General features: G+C 39.1%; 1 protein-coding gene across 5 annotated transcripts in view; it reads right to left on the bottom strand.

Moving 5' to 3' along the window:
* SLC1A3 (solute carrier family 1 member 3) overlaps nucleotides 1–17,034 on the bottom strand; it is a 107,502-nt gene that overhangs the window by 72,550 nt on the left and 17,918 nt on the right. For 3 of the 5 annotated variants that reach the window (XM_023496130.2, XM_031964182.1, XM_003759929.4), the window contains exon 3: nucleotides 15,857–15,994. The exons of 1 other annotated variant lie outside the window; for it this stretch is intronic. In XM_023496130.2, coding sequence (XP_023351898.1) covers nucleotides 15,857–15,994 — 138 coding nt within the window. Of the gene's footprint in view, nucleotides 1–15,350; nucleotides 15,538–15,856; nucleotides 15,995–17,034 lie in introns of those variants that run through there. One more of the 5 variants, XM_012541441.3, reaches the window with a different exon arrangement.

Here is a 17,034-nt window from a genome sequence, read left to right as displayed (position 1 = left end):
CATTTTGTGAGAATACCTTATGCACACATTATAGCCATCCTTGATCATGGTATCAGAAGGTGATAGATTCTTCAGTAGACTATATCTTTATCCTCACATCATTCACTGACAGGTGTAAAGTAAGTAAAATCCCAGTGTACTTATTGTCTGTTGGCTATTAAAACACCCTGTAATGTAATTCAGTAGAGCAAAATACTGTCTTAAAGGTTTCTCTGTGTATGTGTCAAAATTATACAAACTTCTTTGAAAGGTCTATCAGGGATAAGAAGCTGCTTCCTCCTCCATGGGTTTATTTCTACCCTCTTATTGAGAAGTACATTTCTCCCCTTCCTTTTCTGAATATTCTTCTTTCATTCTAACCTAGCCTTTACAAAAACAAAATGCGTTTTGCAGGCTACTGGGAAATCTTTCTTCCCCTGAACACTGTTGAGAGTAAAATTGTAAAACTGTCATTCTAGTTTGTAGCTCTCAATACTCAATGAATAGGTTGCTCTAGGCTCTGTCGCTGGGGGTCTCTGATAGGGATTCTGTCACTGGGAGGGTCTATGAGTATAGCTTCTGTGAGAGGTCTGTTACTAGTGGGGGTGAGATGGGGGAGAGGGATGTTATTAAGTAGCTTCACTCAATTGGAGAGGATACCCTATCTTTTCTCATGATATGACAATGTTGCTATCATTTTCAATGATATGAAAATGCTAATTGCCTTTAATCAATATTTAGAAAATTCCAACCCCAGTGCCAATAGGAGCTTTCTACAGCTTCCTATAGACCTCATGGGGGAGGTCTTAAGCATAATCCAATTTCCAATTATTTCCTTCCTCTTTTGTTTTCCCAATTATGTCCTTCCTCTCTTGTTTTTCCAGTGATAAGACTGCAATTTTCTCCTCCTTTATTGTCAGCAATCACTGCCATAAGTATGTATACTGTTAACTCTAACATTTTAACAGTCTAGAATGATAGTTAGATGGGACTTTAGGCTTTTTCCGGTACTGAATCCCAGATTTTTCCAAAAAATAAAGTGACTTTTCCAAAACCACACAGCTGCTAAGTGACAGAGTTAGAATGAGAATACAATTCAATTATAACACGCACACACTATAACATATATACATGATATTATAATACCTGCAAGTTAATGATCTTTCCAAAGTAGCACAAATTTCTTTGCTGTACCCCTCTACTCCACCATTCCCCACTTCCAATAACTATTCCCAGTTAAATGTTATTTCCAGCCTTTCTATTGTCTGAATGTCCCCTTCTGAAGAAAATATGCTTTGTCAGCTTAAAACAACAATAATTCCTTGCCAAGAAGAAACAAAAAACAAAACCCAAACTCTTATATTGGCTCTCAAGACATCTTTATTAGACTTGGAAGGGGAAAAATTCTCTAAAATTACCAAGGAGATTTCCTTTCTCTGAGTATTAGATTCAAGATGGCCATTATCCATGTTACGTGAACCCTAATGGGTCAGCCTGGTAATTTGGTAGGAGCCTTTGACTAGGAATTGAGCATGAGTTATTTCCTGATTTAATTTGATTTTTAAAATTAGTAAGCACTTACTGAATGCAAGACATAACACTAGATGCTGACAAAAGAAAGATAGTTATGACATAAACTCTACTCCTAAGGAGCTTAGTCTAACCATAGGGAAAAACAGATAGACAACTCTTGTAAGAGAGAGTGTTAAGTATAAAGAAGATATTCTGGCAAAGTGCTGTCAACACTTTTCAGAGGGAGATTATTTTAGACGGGATGATCTTGTTGAAGCTGCCAATAGTTATAATAGAAAGATAAAGAGGAGATACGGCATTAGTGGATCATTTGTGGATCTTGTTGAGTTCAAACCTGGCCGCTAATACTTCCTAACTGTGTGACCCTGGGCAAGTCCCTTAACCCTGTTTGCCTCAGTTTTCTCATCTGTAAAATGGTCTGGAGAAGAAAATGGCAAATCACTCCAGTATCATTGCCAAGAAAATCCCAAGTGGGTTAACAAAGTCAAACATGACTGAAAAATGACTGAACAACAACAAACCATTTACATTGCTTTTTAAGATTTACACTTTTATCTACTTTTATTTTCATCTTTTTCATCTCTTCATAACAACTACAGAGGCTACAGGGCTATTATTATTCCTATTTTATAGATGTGTAACTAAGGCTGAATAAGGTAAAATGACTTAGCAAAATCACGTGACTATCTGAAACAAGATTTGACTCAAGGCTTCCTGATTTCAAATCCACAGGGAAGTAGTTGGGTCTTTTATGTGTGGTTTCTTTCTATAGATAATAGGTTTTATAAAATGGGAGGAATTCCTTATGGCTACTTAGTAATGTCAAAACATCCTCTTAATGCTGATAGACTTGACATTGGAAAGGGGTCCTGAGTGTGTGAAGTCAGTGCAGTGACCACTAGTGCGAAAGGGTGGGAGACAGGAATAATGTAGCTGTGCTCTGAGTCAGGATGAACTGTATGATGAAGAAGAAAGACTAACTCTCAGTGGGAGAACATGTGGAATGTCTAAGAACATGTTTTCTGTGTCCTGTTACCCTCGATCTCAGCAAGATCAAATTTGGGAAACAAGGTGAGAGAGCCTGAGGAAATTCTCCCTTACTGAAGGGCACATTTCTGATCTCCCTCTAGAAAATAACGAGGGGATCCAAAAAGACCCAGTCTGTGGCATGTGCTAGGTTATGATGACATATTGAAAGAAGGAAGAGATTTTAATACAAAAGTTTTTTAAAGCACCTTCTTTGTGCAAAGTTCTGGACATACACATTCCTTCTCCTCCATGAAGTCTCAGTCTTTAAGAAGAATAGTTGAATGAATTGAGGATGGGGGGTGGCGGTATATGTAGAGAGAAAGACAAGATAGCTTTTTTTAAGTGTCTAAAGGCCCGCTGTATGGAAGACAGATTTGAAATGTTCCACTTGGTCTTGGAAGGGAGAACTAGAAGAAATGGAGAGATGTTCCAAAAAGCAGATGTGGGTTTCATAAAGGAGAAAAAACAAACTTCTCAACCATAAGAGATATTAAAAATTGAATGGACCACTTTAGCAAATAATGGGTCTGGTCATAATGGAGGTCTTTTTTGGAGGGGGAGGGACAGGATGGTGGAGGAAGATTAAGTCTCCCTAACTCAGTCCAGGCTGGGAGTACACTGGATATACATGGGCCTCATCCCACTTCTGATTAGCTCAGCAGCTTTGACCGGCTCCATTTCTCACCTTGAGTATTTCTACTCTCTTTAGGCAGTTTGGTGACCCATAGCCACCCGAGGCTCCATACTGGTCATGGATTTAGTGTGGACACCAACTGATTTCAACTCTTTTGAAGCTCAGAACTTCTGAGCTCAAGATCCCTCAGCATCAGCCTCCCCAGGATTGGGGATTACAGGTTGCAGGTCTTAAAGCCAAGACTGGATGATAACTCGCCAGGTATAGTATGTTATAGAGGGGATCCTTGGTCAGAGAGAGATTGAACTAGAAGGCTTTTGAAGTATCTTTGAAAACAGAGTGTGACTCTGTGAACTGGGTTTTTCTTGAAGATGCTATAATAGGATGAAGAATTCTAAAGAGTCAACTATTACTTAATTAAAATAACTTTAGCAAATTTGTAGACTATAAAATAAATCCATTCAAATCAAAAGCATCTCTACGATGTGCCAATAAAAATCAGGAAGACATGGAAAAATTCCTCTAAAAATTACTACTGAATATAGTAAGATAAAGCAATTATCTATAAGCTATATAAATATAACTTATTTATATAACATTTGTATATATATTAATACTATTAATGATTGTTTACAGAAATAGTCATACTTAAATAGGAAAAATATAAATCCCTCATGGACAGCATGAGCCAATATAATAAAAATGACAATACTACCTAAATTTATTTACTTTTTTATTGTCATAATCTAACTATCAAGGGATTACTTTATGTAACTATCATAATGAAATTCATATGGTATGGGGGAAAGGCCAAAAATCTCAACATATGGAAAGAGGGCTATCTGGGTCAGATCTCTATATTACAGTAATCACTGAAACTTTTATAGTGGTTAAAAAACAGAGATCACTCAGCGGCACAGATTAGGAAGCCAATATACAGAAGCAAGGTATCTTGGAGCCTAGCAGGCAACAAACACAAAATACTTAACTAGTGTTATAAAGACTTAAATTGGATGACAATATGGAAGAAATTAGATTTAGATAAACATCTTGTACCTCATACAAAGATACACTTCAAACGGATGCCTGATCAAGACATAAAAAGTCACATCATAAATAAATGAGAGAAACATGGATTAGATCAAGTGAGGGTTTTTTGTTTTCTTTTGTTTTTTAGACACAGGCATATTTGTAGATAGCATGAAAAGGGCCCAGTAATTAGAGATACACGAAAAATAAAGGGAAGGAGAGGACAGGGGCATTTTGCTGGAAAAGTTGGGAGGCTATTCCAACAAGGGTACAAGTTAAGGGTTTGAACTTGATCAATGGAAGCATTCATCCCAAGGACCTTCAGTGTTTACTCTTTGCCTAAGCCTAGACAATAAAGTTCAAATCCTTTAATCTGACATTCAAGGCTACTTCCTTCTTTCAGTTAATCTTACAGCAGTGGGTAGAATTGGAAGGGAAGAATGGAGCCAGTAAAACTATTCAGGAATTACTGCTTGTAGTCTGACTAAGAGGTAATTAGGATTTGAGGTAATGAGAAAAGGGAAAGAAAGAAGGAGCTTTGTGTTAAGACATGGGGTGGGGTAGAACTGATACCATTTGACAGCTGATTGACTGTAAGGAAAAAGTCAATTATAATTTTTTTTGAGACTGTGTCTCCCTATGTCTCCAAAGTTAGAAGTGCAGCAGCAAATTCATGAGCTTTATTCCATAGGCAGATATAATTCTGATATCCAAAACAAAAGTAATTAGGAATAGTGGTACCATTATAATTATCAGAACATTAGGAAGAAAAGCAGGATTTGGGAGAAAGATGTGTTCAGTTTTAGATATGTTGAATTTGCCAGTAGGGAATAGATGTGGAGAAGCTTAGGGCCAACTGTGGATCTGAGGCTGAATTTCAGGAGAGAGGCAGAATAAAGACATATGTTTGGGAGTAATTATAGAAGGGCTTATTAAAACCAAGGGGAGAAATGAAATTAACAGGAAACAAGAATGTAAGAACAAAAGATATTAACAAATACTGTTATCTTTTTTTACAGACTGAATAGGAAGGTAAATTAAGCCCCCAAAAGACTGATCAACTGAATAAATAAAGAAGGACCATAAGATTGGAAGTTTTCATGAGGATTAATATGAGGTTCAATGGGAATGGCCAAATAGGATGGAATGTTATAATAAAAAAGAAAAATGTCTGAGGTTGAGATCCTAAAGATGGGTGGTTAAAATGGAGTAGATCACTGACTCAGAGCATTACAAAATGTCGGAGCTGGAAGAAATCTTAGAAATCATTATTTCAAATATTCTCCTTTTTGCAGATAAAGAACCTGCCATTAAAAAAGGAAAAGTCACTTTTCTGAAGTCACCTAGCCTAAGTTAATGATAAATATGAAATGTGTTTGGGAAGATGGGGAAAGGGTAAACATTTATGGAGTGCCATAAATACTACTACTTTCCAAATCTGATATGAAGTTCACTGAAGTTGAGCATATCAAGTAACTTTTGAGGCCAGGAGTGGATAGTTCATTGTCAAAGATGCTGAAGGCATTGAAGGTGATAGCAGGAGACGAAGTAGATGGAACTGTGAGCTATATGCAAGAGTTAATTGGAGATGGATAGACTGCAGCAATGATGATGGAGTATAATTAAGTAGAATGAACTCTTAAAAGGATGAAAAATTGGGGTGTGAGCAAATAGAGCCTGAAGTAGGATGAGAGCCATGCGCTGAGGTTTTTGGAAAGAACATGGAAAAGATGGATATAAGAAGACTTTTAAAGGAAGAGTCAAATAGAACCAAGGAACTAATTAAATGTACAACTGAGGAGCAAGGCAGGAAAAGAAGCTGAAGGAAATTCAAAGAAATATGCCCTGAGTGGTTATGGATATGGATATGGATATGAATAGGCATATGGTTTTAGAGATTCTCTAGTCAGTGGTTCAGAACCAGTGAGCTCCGGATCCCCAAGGCATTATTATTGCAAAAGGTATGCAAATCCATAAATTCATAAGTATACCTAATGCAGGTTGAATTAATGTCTTGTATACATAGACCTTAAAGTTATACACATAACTGTTTCAAAAAGTAAGTGGATGTAATTGTGTTTTATAATTATTTTTTTAAAGTATTATTAAATTCATCATACTTTTTACCTTTGTTCATTTTTCTAATCAATTATTATTTTGGCATCTACCACTTTTCTTTGACATAAAAAGGGATGTTTGTACTAGTAAAAAAAGACTATGACATAAGTTCAGTCTCTTCATTTGAACAGAAGAGGAAATTGAAGCCTTTGGGATAATAATAGATATGGAGTGCTTTAAGGTTTGCAAAGCACTGGGTAAATCCTCAAAAACACCCTGGAGGTGGAAGATAATAATAACACTATCCCTATATCACAGATGAAGAAACTGATGTGGACAGAAATTAGGTGACACATCCAGATTAGTGATGATTTGAACTCAAGTCTTTTTGACACTAGGCTTATTATTATCTAGCTATCCATGAAGCAGCTATCCCAAGATCATAGAGTGGTAAATGGTAGACCTAAAAATTTGAATCTAGGTTTTCAAATAGCAGATCAAATATATTTTTCCCATTATACTATTAATGCTGTATAATTAAAATAATCCTTCCCCTCTTTCCTTCTTCCCCTTTCTTTTGCTCTTTCTTTTGTTCTCTTTCTTTCACAAAGATAGAGATGTTTATTAAAGAATATATATTGTCATGTGGAAACCAGAGGCTCCATAGTAGTTTCACACTAGCCCTAAAGGTGCACCCTATTATTCATCATCTATGGCCCTGAGTTTCTGCTTCCACAATTAATTACTCAATTTTCAACCAAAGGCTGCTGAAAATTACAGGTGAAAATGCTTAGCTCTACTAGGCCAAAATCCTTTCGTAGCTCTGGTTCACACAGTCCATTGTGCATGAAGGAGCTCAACAAATATTATTTAATATTTATGCAAAAGAGTGGCTCCATTTTTTGACCACAACTACCCTCAGAATAAAATTTTCTATCTTGGGAATTTTAGCTAACCACAAGTTTAACTTGTAGGAGCCAGAAGTATGATGTGGCTGCTAAAAAAGCTAATGAAATCTCAAGCTGCCTAAATAGAAGCAGTGTTTATGTCAAAGGAAGGTAGAACCAGCCAGACCTTATTCAGGATTCTATGGGATTTAGAACTGAAAGGCTCTTTAAAGATCATCTAGTTAAACGCCTTCATTTAACAGCTGAGGAAACCAAGTCACCTAGCTTAAAGAAACTTGCCCCACATTGCCCATGTGACCAAGGCAGGATTTAAATGCTGGTTTTCTGACTTTGGATCTAGGGTTCTTTCTACAGTCACACTGCTGATTTTTTTTTGTCTGGTTCTGGAAAATGTATTTATGGAGAGTCACTGCCCAATTGCAGAATGTTCAGTATGGTAAAAACAATCAGAAACCAGGTCCTCTAAAAAAGACTGCAGGATATATAGCATGAAGAAACATGGAGAAGCATAAGAACAATCTTCAAATAGTTTTCAGACTGTCTTAAGGAAGAAGAAATAGATTTGTCTGTGTAACTCCAGAGGTCAGACCTAGGAACATGGGCTGAAATCATTACAAATTTCAACCTAAAACACACAAAACTTTCTAAGAATTAGTGCTGATTAAAACTAGAGCAAGTTCTGGAGAGGAGTGAGTTCTCCATCCCTAGAGGAATGGCTATATAATCATCCATTTTTAAGGATGTTGTAGAGGAGATTGCTACATTGGAGAGAAATTTGGACTAAAGCCTCTCTAGGATCTCTTCCAATTCTAATATTCTCTGATTCCAGTGACCATTTTAGAAAACTGTTAGGGTGCCTCCTCCCATATGAAGAGTCCCCTTAGGAAAACCTTTAGCTGCCACCTTCTTTAACTTTGATTTTTGGCTCCAAAATTTAAGGTTATTTCCACTGATGGGACTATTGAAGAATTCCTCACTGAACTTGGTGATTAATGCACTGAAAAGGACTATTAGAAAGCCAAGAAAGAAGTGTCAGATTGGGAGTCAGGGGATCTGGACCTAAATCTCAATTCTTCCACTTCCCATCCATGTGAATCTGGGTCTCAGGTTTTTCCCTCTATAAAATGAGAGTTTGTGTTTGGGGATGAGACTTCTGTAGATCATTTCAGCTTTAGATCTTTGGTGGCCAATTATCCTTATTGCTGTTCAGTTATTTCAGACTCTTCTTAACCCCATTTGGGGTTTTCTTGGCAAAGATACTGGAGTGCTTAACCATTTCCTTTTCTAGCTCATTTTACAGATGAGGAAACTGAGGTAACTTGCCCAGGATCACACAGCTGGCTTGTAACTGAGGTTGGATTTCAACTCATGACGATGACTCTTCCTGATTCCAAGCACTACTTTTTGTTTCCCCAGTGGTAAGAGGTTCCACTAATGTTTCACTCTGATGTCTTTTGTCCCATGGAGCTGAATCTTAATTTTTGAAGGCTATCAACATAATGCAAATTCTTATAGATACTTCTAGGCTGAAAAAACTTGTTACAGACCCAGGAACAGCCTAGCTAACTAGCTAAGTGGGCTGAGAGGTGTATCCCTCAAATCATCAAGGTGGTTTTGGGTGAGCCACAGACCATAAGTAGACTATTAACTAAAGCACTGTGATGCATCTGTAGAAGGGGCACCATTGCCAGTGAAATCATGGCTCTCTGAAGCATTGAAATAGGAGAGAATAAGAATCAGCCATTAGAAAAACATAATCTGGGGCAAGCAAAACACTTTTTACCTTTTAACTAATAAGGCTTGGGGCCAAAATGACTAGGTAGCATAAGTGAGGCAGGGGAAGAGAATTTCAAGTCATGGAGTGAGACCATAAGGCAGAAAGTTTTCTTATAAAAATATCTACAGCAATGGTATCAAACTCAGAAACCAATCCCTGCCTTGAGTTTCACACTTCTGGCCTAAAGGACACAAATCAGAAACCAGCTCAAAAAATATCACATTTTCTAGACCACTTATTTCATTTATTTATAGGATGAAGGACAGTTAGCTTGATATTACATGGGCTTCCTTGACCCAACTATGATCTGACATGCAGCTACAACCCCCATATGAAAGAGCCATTTCTCTCCTTACTAGAATTTAAAAATACGTTTCCACAGACTGAACCAAATGTCTTAGTGGACTTATAAGCTATAACACCTTAAAAGCTACTATGTATAGCTCCTATACTTAAACCACTAAGATGTTTAGAACAATCTATTGAGAAATCAGTCCATATAGACAGCTATTAATATCTCATTTTTATATTCTTTTTTTATTTCCAAATATATTCCTCCTACCAGCCTCAATTTTTATGAGATATTTTGAAGGAAAATAGAGGACCCAGCCTGTTGGTTTCAGATTGCCATTCTAGAAGGTTTGGCTATTGTGTAAAACTGGCTGGCACCTTCTGTAAAACAGCCTAGAGGGCTGAAACCGAGATTCTGCTTGCCTGAAGTCTTGGTTAACTAGAACCTCTCTGTACTTTTTTCACACAGTGTGTAATCAGCCTGTGGAATTTGTTGCCCCAAGGAACACAGAATGCCACATACTGTGTACGGATTTTTCAGAAAAGAGAAATCAACTAGATAGTTGTATAACCAATGATAATATTTATAGTTATGCAGCTGAGATAAGGATAATCAAATGTCATGCTGCAGGGGAGAAGCCAATCACTCCCTTCAAAGGTAAAAGGAATTTTTCCCACAAGTTCCAGGAATGTTTAATTGGATAGGTTCAAGATACCGTTCCCTTCCCACACCCCACACCCCCACACCCCAGTCCCATCTTCTGTAGGAAATTGGTCTCTGAGCCCCATGTTGGACTACTGGGCTCCACTGGATCTGGAATAAATCCTAAATATGTTTCCACAGTCCCAAGTTCTATCTTCTTGCAAGGGAACTCTTATTTTGTCCAGCATGAAACCTACAATAGTGCATTTCGTGGAGATTTTGTCTGGGATCTGCCCTAAACTCATAATCATATAGGAAATTTAGACTCTTAGGTCCTGGCTGTTCTGCACTTCATGTTGCAACCGACTCCGTTAGAAAGCAGTGCAGGAAAGACATCAAAAGGGAGGCCTGAGGATTTGGACTATTCTCTATTGCACTTAAATTTCTAGGGCAACCTCCAACCGCTCTATGGAGCCTTATTCTGTTGCATCAGGAGGGGAGAAACTGTCTATTTATTATCCTTTTACCGTTTCTGCATCCCTTATCATTGGCTGACTGAGCGGTCAATCAGCATCAAGTTAGACACATCATATAACAACCTGTTAAAACCACTGTTGGCTAACTCAGTAGTGATTGACAATTTAGTCAACCAATTGATGGAAAGTAGGGGTGGACATGTGCCCTTCCTTCCTTTCCTCTCTTGTTTCCTTCCTTCGTACGTTCATTCATTCTTTCCTTCCAGCCTTCTTCCTTTGTTCCCTCCATCCTTCCTTCCTTCCTTTCTTTGTTCCCTCCCTCCTTCTTTCCTTTTCTCTTTCTTTCCCTCCCTTCCTTTTTTTTCTATTCTTTCTGTTCCTTCCTTCCTTTCCTTCCTTCTTTCTGTTCTTTCCTTCCTTCTTTCTGTTGTCTTACCTTCCTTCCTTCCTTTCTTCCTTCCTCTTTAAAAGCTTCTTAGTAACTATAGAATATTCCTTTAAATGAGGAAAACCAGCCAAAATTCTGTCCTTCCTTTGCTTGTAAATGATTTTGTACATTCTTTTGAAGGGAAAAGTCTCTTGATGCCTTATATATTAGAACAGAGTTATAAGAAAGAAATAACTTAATTGAAAAATAAGAAGCTTGTTGGATTCATTCTCTTTTGGTAGAGGGCAACAAGCCTCAGTTAATGTAAGAAAGACAGTGGCAGAATGGAGAAAGAGTAGTCCTAGACCCTATCAACCCTGAAATCAAGTCTTAAATTCTGATGTACATTGCCCCTGTGACCCCCTAGGTCACTTAACTTCTCCAGCCTTCTAACTCTGAGACTAAAAATGGTAGAGAAGGTGCTGACTTGCATTGTTGAAGGGTATTTCCTTACTTGGGATTTCCCCAAGTCAGCAGTTCTTAAAATGGAGACTCTTTCAGGGAACTTATAAGGGCAAAATTATTTTTATAATAAGATTTGAATGTTTTAATTGCTAATATGGTAAATATTGTATAACCCACATAAACAAAAACTCTTTGCGGGCTTCTCAATAGCTGTTGAAATTGTAAAGGGATCTGAGAACAAAAACTGCTGTCTTATCTCACTGAAATCATAGGTCCAGGCCCCATCTCCTTGTTTATGCAAACAATCAACCTTTTTAGTACCAAATTACTTTTTTAATGTAGTTACTATTAGTGTTAACTAGAGATGGAAAGATATTTACTTTTGTTGGTGTCATTTGAGGTCCATTAGAAAGATTGGCTGCCTAAATATATCTTTCCTATCTGAGTGCCTGAATTTATACTATGTGATTTCACAGAGGAAGATTGGAAGGTACTGAAAGTAATTTTTTTCTTGTCTCACACTTTTACTAAGGGACGTTTAGTATTGAACGAAGCTACTTATCCCAATGCCAACTGTGTGCTTCCTACCTCATCTTTAATTTCTACTATGGGAATATAAAAGATATCTATTACGCAGATTTTGAGTGTCAAACATGCTAACAGTGATCAAAAACAAATGTATTTTTAGGAATCTGAAGTGATGATGGTGACATAAGAGGAAAAGAAAAATAAGTGTAAGAAGAACAAATCCAAATGGGAAAATTAGCTTATTTGCTGCAGAGATTCTAAAACTCAATAGGGGGCCATGTGTCATATGTCATGAAGATTTAATCATTTTACTGTTAACTTCTTCAGATAGCCAACATGTGTAATATCTTTGGCCTGAAAAAAACTTAGTCTGGATGGAGCCAATGATCAGATGAGTCACATATTGCCAGATTTATTCTATATTGAAATAGACTCACTCTTAAGAAAATGAAGTACTTGGCTAAAAAGCTTTTACTCCAATTCTTTCTCTTAGTTTCTCAAATTCTAATATACTCTCCATACACTCCAGAAGTTCAGTATATATGGGAATTTGAATTTCAAGAAAATGGATACAGAATTGCTTAGAGAGCTAGAATATTCCACTTGGAAAGGCATTTCAAGGTAGGATTGGGAGAATTAAAATTAAGGTACATTTTCACTAATTCCCTAAAATGAAATGTTAGCAGTGGGTGTGGGTTTGGTGTGTACTTAGGATCTGTCCTACTCAAAAGTAGAGAGTGTGTTGAACTCAGAATATTCAGTCTCAATAGATTATCACTGGGATATCAGAGTCTGAGTTCTTAAACTAGGACCCATGGTGTGCACAGAAAAGATTAACAGCTATTAAACAATTTGAGTTATACCAATAAAATGGAAAGTGCTTTTTTCCCGGTAGCATTTGTTTTGCAGACAGGAAATAATAGGTTGAGTAGTCCAGTTCTTTTTATGGGTTAAGAGCTCAGAGCTCAAAGCTATTGGTCAATAGGAGAATCAGCACACCTGAGGTCCAGTCATACCCTAGAGTGCTCTGAAGCTGATGATGCTTCATTTCAGAAAGACAAGTTACCTCTTCATGAAATCACCTACCTTAGGCCACAGAAGGTCCTTGGGTTCCTATGCTCCACCCTACCAGAAACAGTCAAATGAATAGGTAGCTTTGAATTACTTCTTTGGCACAATCACAAAAGCCTGAAGCATCTTTGGCAAGTTGGATGATGCCTTTGAAACTGTCTCTCTTTCACAAGGTGAGTTCCTTGAAACTGAGTAACTACTTAGGATCTCTTTGTGCTGGACAACCATTTTTCAAGAACAAGATTAATTGACTTTCTCTTTATCATGTAAATGAAGCATAAATCTAGCAGAGGCTTAGTCCATGGTACCCCAAAACAATCCCCAAACTGCATTGTCTATCAGGGTTTTCATAAGACAGGTACATAAAAGAGCAAAATCAACTTTATCTTTGTTTTTACTTGCATTTGAGAAGTAAATTGAGTATATGTAATAGGAGAACGGAAAAAGGAAAGACCTAAATCAGCTACTTGTTGGTTAGGCAAGTTCCTAAATCTTGAAATTCAAAATTATCTCATGGCTGGGTTTTATAAAATCTTACACAAGCATGGAACAAGAATGTCACAATGCTTCTGTTAACTACATCAAATCTATGTACTTCCTTATCTGTTGGGGAGCAGGTGTGCAGCCATCTCCAAGGATACTGAAAAAACAAAGGAAGAAAGACAAGGGGTGGGGAGGAGGATCAAAAAAACTTGGCTTACATCATACAAATAATGACTGGTGGAATTGGGAGGAAAAAGTGGGCCGGCCATAAGGCCCTTATTCAGGTGGTAGAGTTAAAAGTGAAGCTCCTGGGGAGAAGTAAGCCCAGAGAGTTTGACTCCCTACTCTTGTTCCATTTTTAAGTGCTGCCCCAACTACTTTTCCATTCTTGAACTCAGCAGGTACCCTAAACAGTAGGTAGCAACAATATGGCTTCAACTCCGTTTTCCTTTGTTTTTTAAATTTTAGGTTTCTACCTTAGAGGTTTCCAGTCACAAAAGCCTTCCAAAGAGTTGCCAAAAGCCGTCTTTTAGGGTCTTATCCTTCCAATCAGTACCTCCCATTCCCTCCAGGAAGCTTTCTTTCAAATCATTGATGCCAAGTTTACAGTTGTCATTTGGGAGGTCCAAGGAATCCAAGATACATTTTGTGTGACCACATAACACAGAACAAGGTCTCTGGCTGACCTCTTCTAACTAGTGATTAGTGAATATTGCAAAGGGGTCTTAGCAGAACCGCCAGGAGCAAAAGATTTTGGCTTTTGTCCAAAACCTCCGAGCAGCGATAGTCCCACCTTGTAAAAGAGACAAGCAAGCAAAAAGGAATAAATGACCCTAATCAGAGTCTCTAGACAAGAAAAGAGAGAAGATCCCATCAGGTGACACGGAAAGGCTGTCAGAGAGGCAGGAAGCAGGAGCAGTGGTGAGAAACTCATTGTTCCGATAAAGCCTACTGAAAAATCTATTTTTCTGTCTTGGGCAAGTTGCACACAACTTGCTTCCCAGAAAAATTGCAGTGCAAGAGTAACAAATGTGGAAGCATCCTTGTGCAATAGCCTACATCGAGCTATTCTTAAGTCAGTTTTGCAAACAATCATCAAAAATGTGCCAGGCATAAGTACCCCTTCTCTCCCCGCTGCTTTCTTGCTCTGTCTCTCTCTGCCTTTGTCTGTCTCTCTCCGTTTCTCTGTCTCTCTGTTTTAGTGGGAATGCGAGACTTGGGTGAGCGGAGACAAGTAATGCTAACAACGGCTTGCATTTGCAGGGTGCTCTAAGCTTTACAAAGCACTTAGCTGACGTCACTCATGCATCTCTAGAGTGAGTAGTGACAGACATTACGATATAGAGTGAGAGCTGCGGTCAGGCCCCCCCGCCCCGCTCATAGCTAACTAGCCGCCGGACCATATCCGCTTCCTTTCTCCGGGCGTCCCTCAGCTCCTTCATCTGCACCACGTGGGAATGACCGGCAATCTCCGCGGTTCTCCCCTGCTCCAAAACCCTACACTGAGTCACGTCCCTCCCCGAGAGTGTGGGAGAGGGCTGTGCGGCCAGGCGCCGGAGCGCTCCGTCTGCGCGCGGGAGAGGCGCGTTAGTGCTGGGTGCCCCAGCCTCCCCGCCTCACAGGATGCCGCCTACACACGGTGGCCAAGCCGCAGTCGGGGGAAGGAGAGTGGGTGGGGGTGGAGCGCTCAGGAATGAACGCTGCTGGGTGGCCTCTCGGCTCCACGGGTGTGCGCCAATCACGAGCGAGCATGCAAATTAAGCTTCCCACAGCAACCCGGTCGGGAGTTCCTCGTGGCCCCTCTCTCGGACGACAGCACACACACTCTTTTCTCTCCTCTCTCCCTTTCGCTCAAAAGAACACAGTCTTATCCTGCCAGTTTCTACTCCGGAATTCCGGAGTCCAGAAGGTGAAATCGACCTTGACACTTTATCCCACCCCCTCCCACGTGTCCCCTCCGTAGAAAAGGCTTGGGGGCGGGGTGTGTGGCGGGAGAGGGGAAACAAGATCATGCAGGGAGGTCAGAAAAGATACACGGCCGGCGGCAGCGGAGTCTTGTGGGTGTGTCGTGGGCATTACCTCGTGGTGAGGCTTCCACGGAGGCCGCGGTTCAAGTCTTGGCGGTCCTTAGAACAAGCATTCTGGCATCAATAGCTAACAGGCTGTCCAACCAGATGTTATCTGGGTGGGATAAGAGGGCGAGAAAACAGACCTGTTGTACACAGCGGCAGAGAACGTGTTTTCAGAAGGGTACCGCTTTCATACTGAAGACAGGGCAGATTAATTGGCTAGTTAAAATCCGTTTCCCTTTGTGATTGGTCAAACGGGAGAGGCGTGATCACTCATGCATTACTAAAAAAAATAGAAAGTTACAAAGCAAAACACAAACAAACACAGAAAACCTCCCTGCCGCCACTTGGAAGGGAATTTTTCATGTTCTAGGCTGGAGCATGCACCCAGGCAGAACCGAGGGGGGTTTTCACTTTTACAAATTTGTCATACTAAGCGTGCTTCCGGAAACAAAACGCAGGAAAAAGCAAAGTAGAAAAGTTTTGGTTTGTTTTTTTTTGTTTTTTCCTCGGTACCTGTGACTAGGCTGGAGACGATGAGAGGCAACACCAACATCTGTAGCATCCTCATTAAAAGTTCTCCTGGGAAGGAGAAGTACTTAACTTCCCGGTAGCTCATTTTGTACGGCCGGAGAGTAAATCCAAGGATTGTACCTGAGGGGGGAAAAAGGGGGGAAACTGAGTCTTTTCTGAATCCGAATCAAGACTGTTCCAAAAGGGCAGAGGTTCGGTGACTCTTTGCCGTGTGTCTGACCCAAGAAATTTTTTTTGCGCTGCTCTGGGCGCAAGGCGGGATGCAGATCGCTTTTTTGAGGATCATTTTATTCATTAGGGTTCCGAGGTTTTATTAAATTCAAATATTTTTAGTTTAAATTTTATGCTGTGGGATAGCATTCTGACATGGTTAAATATTGCACATGTTTTGGGTATGACCCAGGTCAAATTATATCATAAAACAGAACTATGGGGGCAAGAGCTTGCTGTCACACAGCTAGCATATATATATATATATATATATATATATATATAGCACGTATAATATAAATAATATAAAAATAGATTACTTTTTCAATTTAAAAAAGTTGTATTGTCCTCAAATTTTGTAAATCTCATTTGGCACTATTTCAGCAACTTTGTGGAATAAATTTGTTTCTTATAAAGAAGTGAAGGTGTAGGGACAGGGAATGGAAGAAAAACAATAACAGAAAAACTGGTTGTCACTGAATTTTTTTTTTCCTTTTCATTCTTCACAGCTCTAAATATAACAGACAAGATAATTTTAAGAGTAAATCGAGTCATGCGTGATACATTCGTGTAGTCCTAAACTAATAAGATGATTTTATTTTGGTGAATGGTACTAAACAATTTTTTATATTTTTGTATTTCTCCTTACGTTTCTGATTTCAAGATCAACATGATTCCTCATGATGGCTTCAAAAATTCCAGAAATTTTATGCTTCTGTTTATTGGATACAGTTGATTCCAATTTAGTCTATCTGTATTGTCCTCCCTCCTCCTTCCCCCCCCCCCCCCCCCCCCCCCCCCTTTCTCTACAGGTAATCTGTGGGAGAGGCAGTTTGGCCACTTGACTGAATGTCATCAAAATACATCCTGCAATATGGTGATTCCAAGAAGCTGACAACTTCTCCAGCTTCAATAAGGCACTTTGACAATTCCTTTAACTAGGAGCGGAC

Source organism: Sarcophilus harrisii, chromosome 1 (assembly GCF_902635505.1).
Source record: "Sarcophilus harrisii chromosome 1, mSarHar1.11, whole genome shotgun sequence".
In the NCBI taxonomy this organism is placed as follows: domain Eukaryota; kingdom Metazoa; phylum Chordata; class Mammalia; order Dasyuromorphia; family Dasyuridae; genus Sarcophilus; species Sarcophilus harrisii.
The sequence above is the reverse complement of the archived record's forward strand: the minus strand, read 5'-3'. Positions and strand labels throughout refer to the sequence as shown.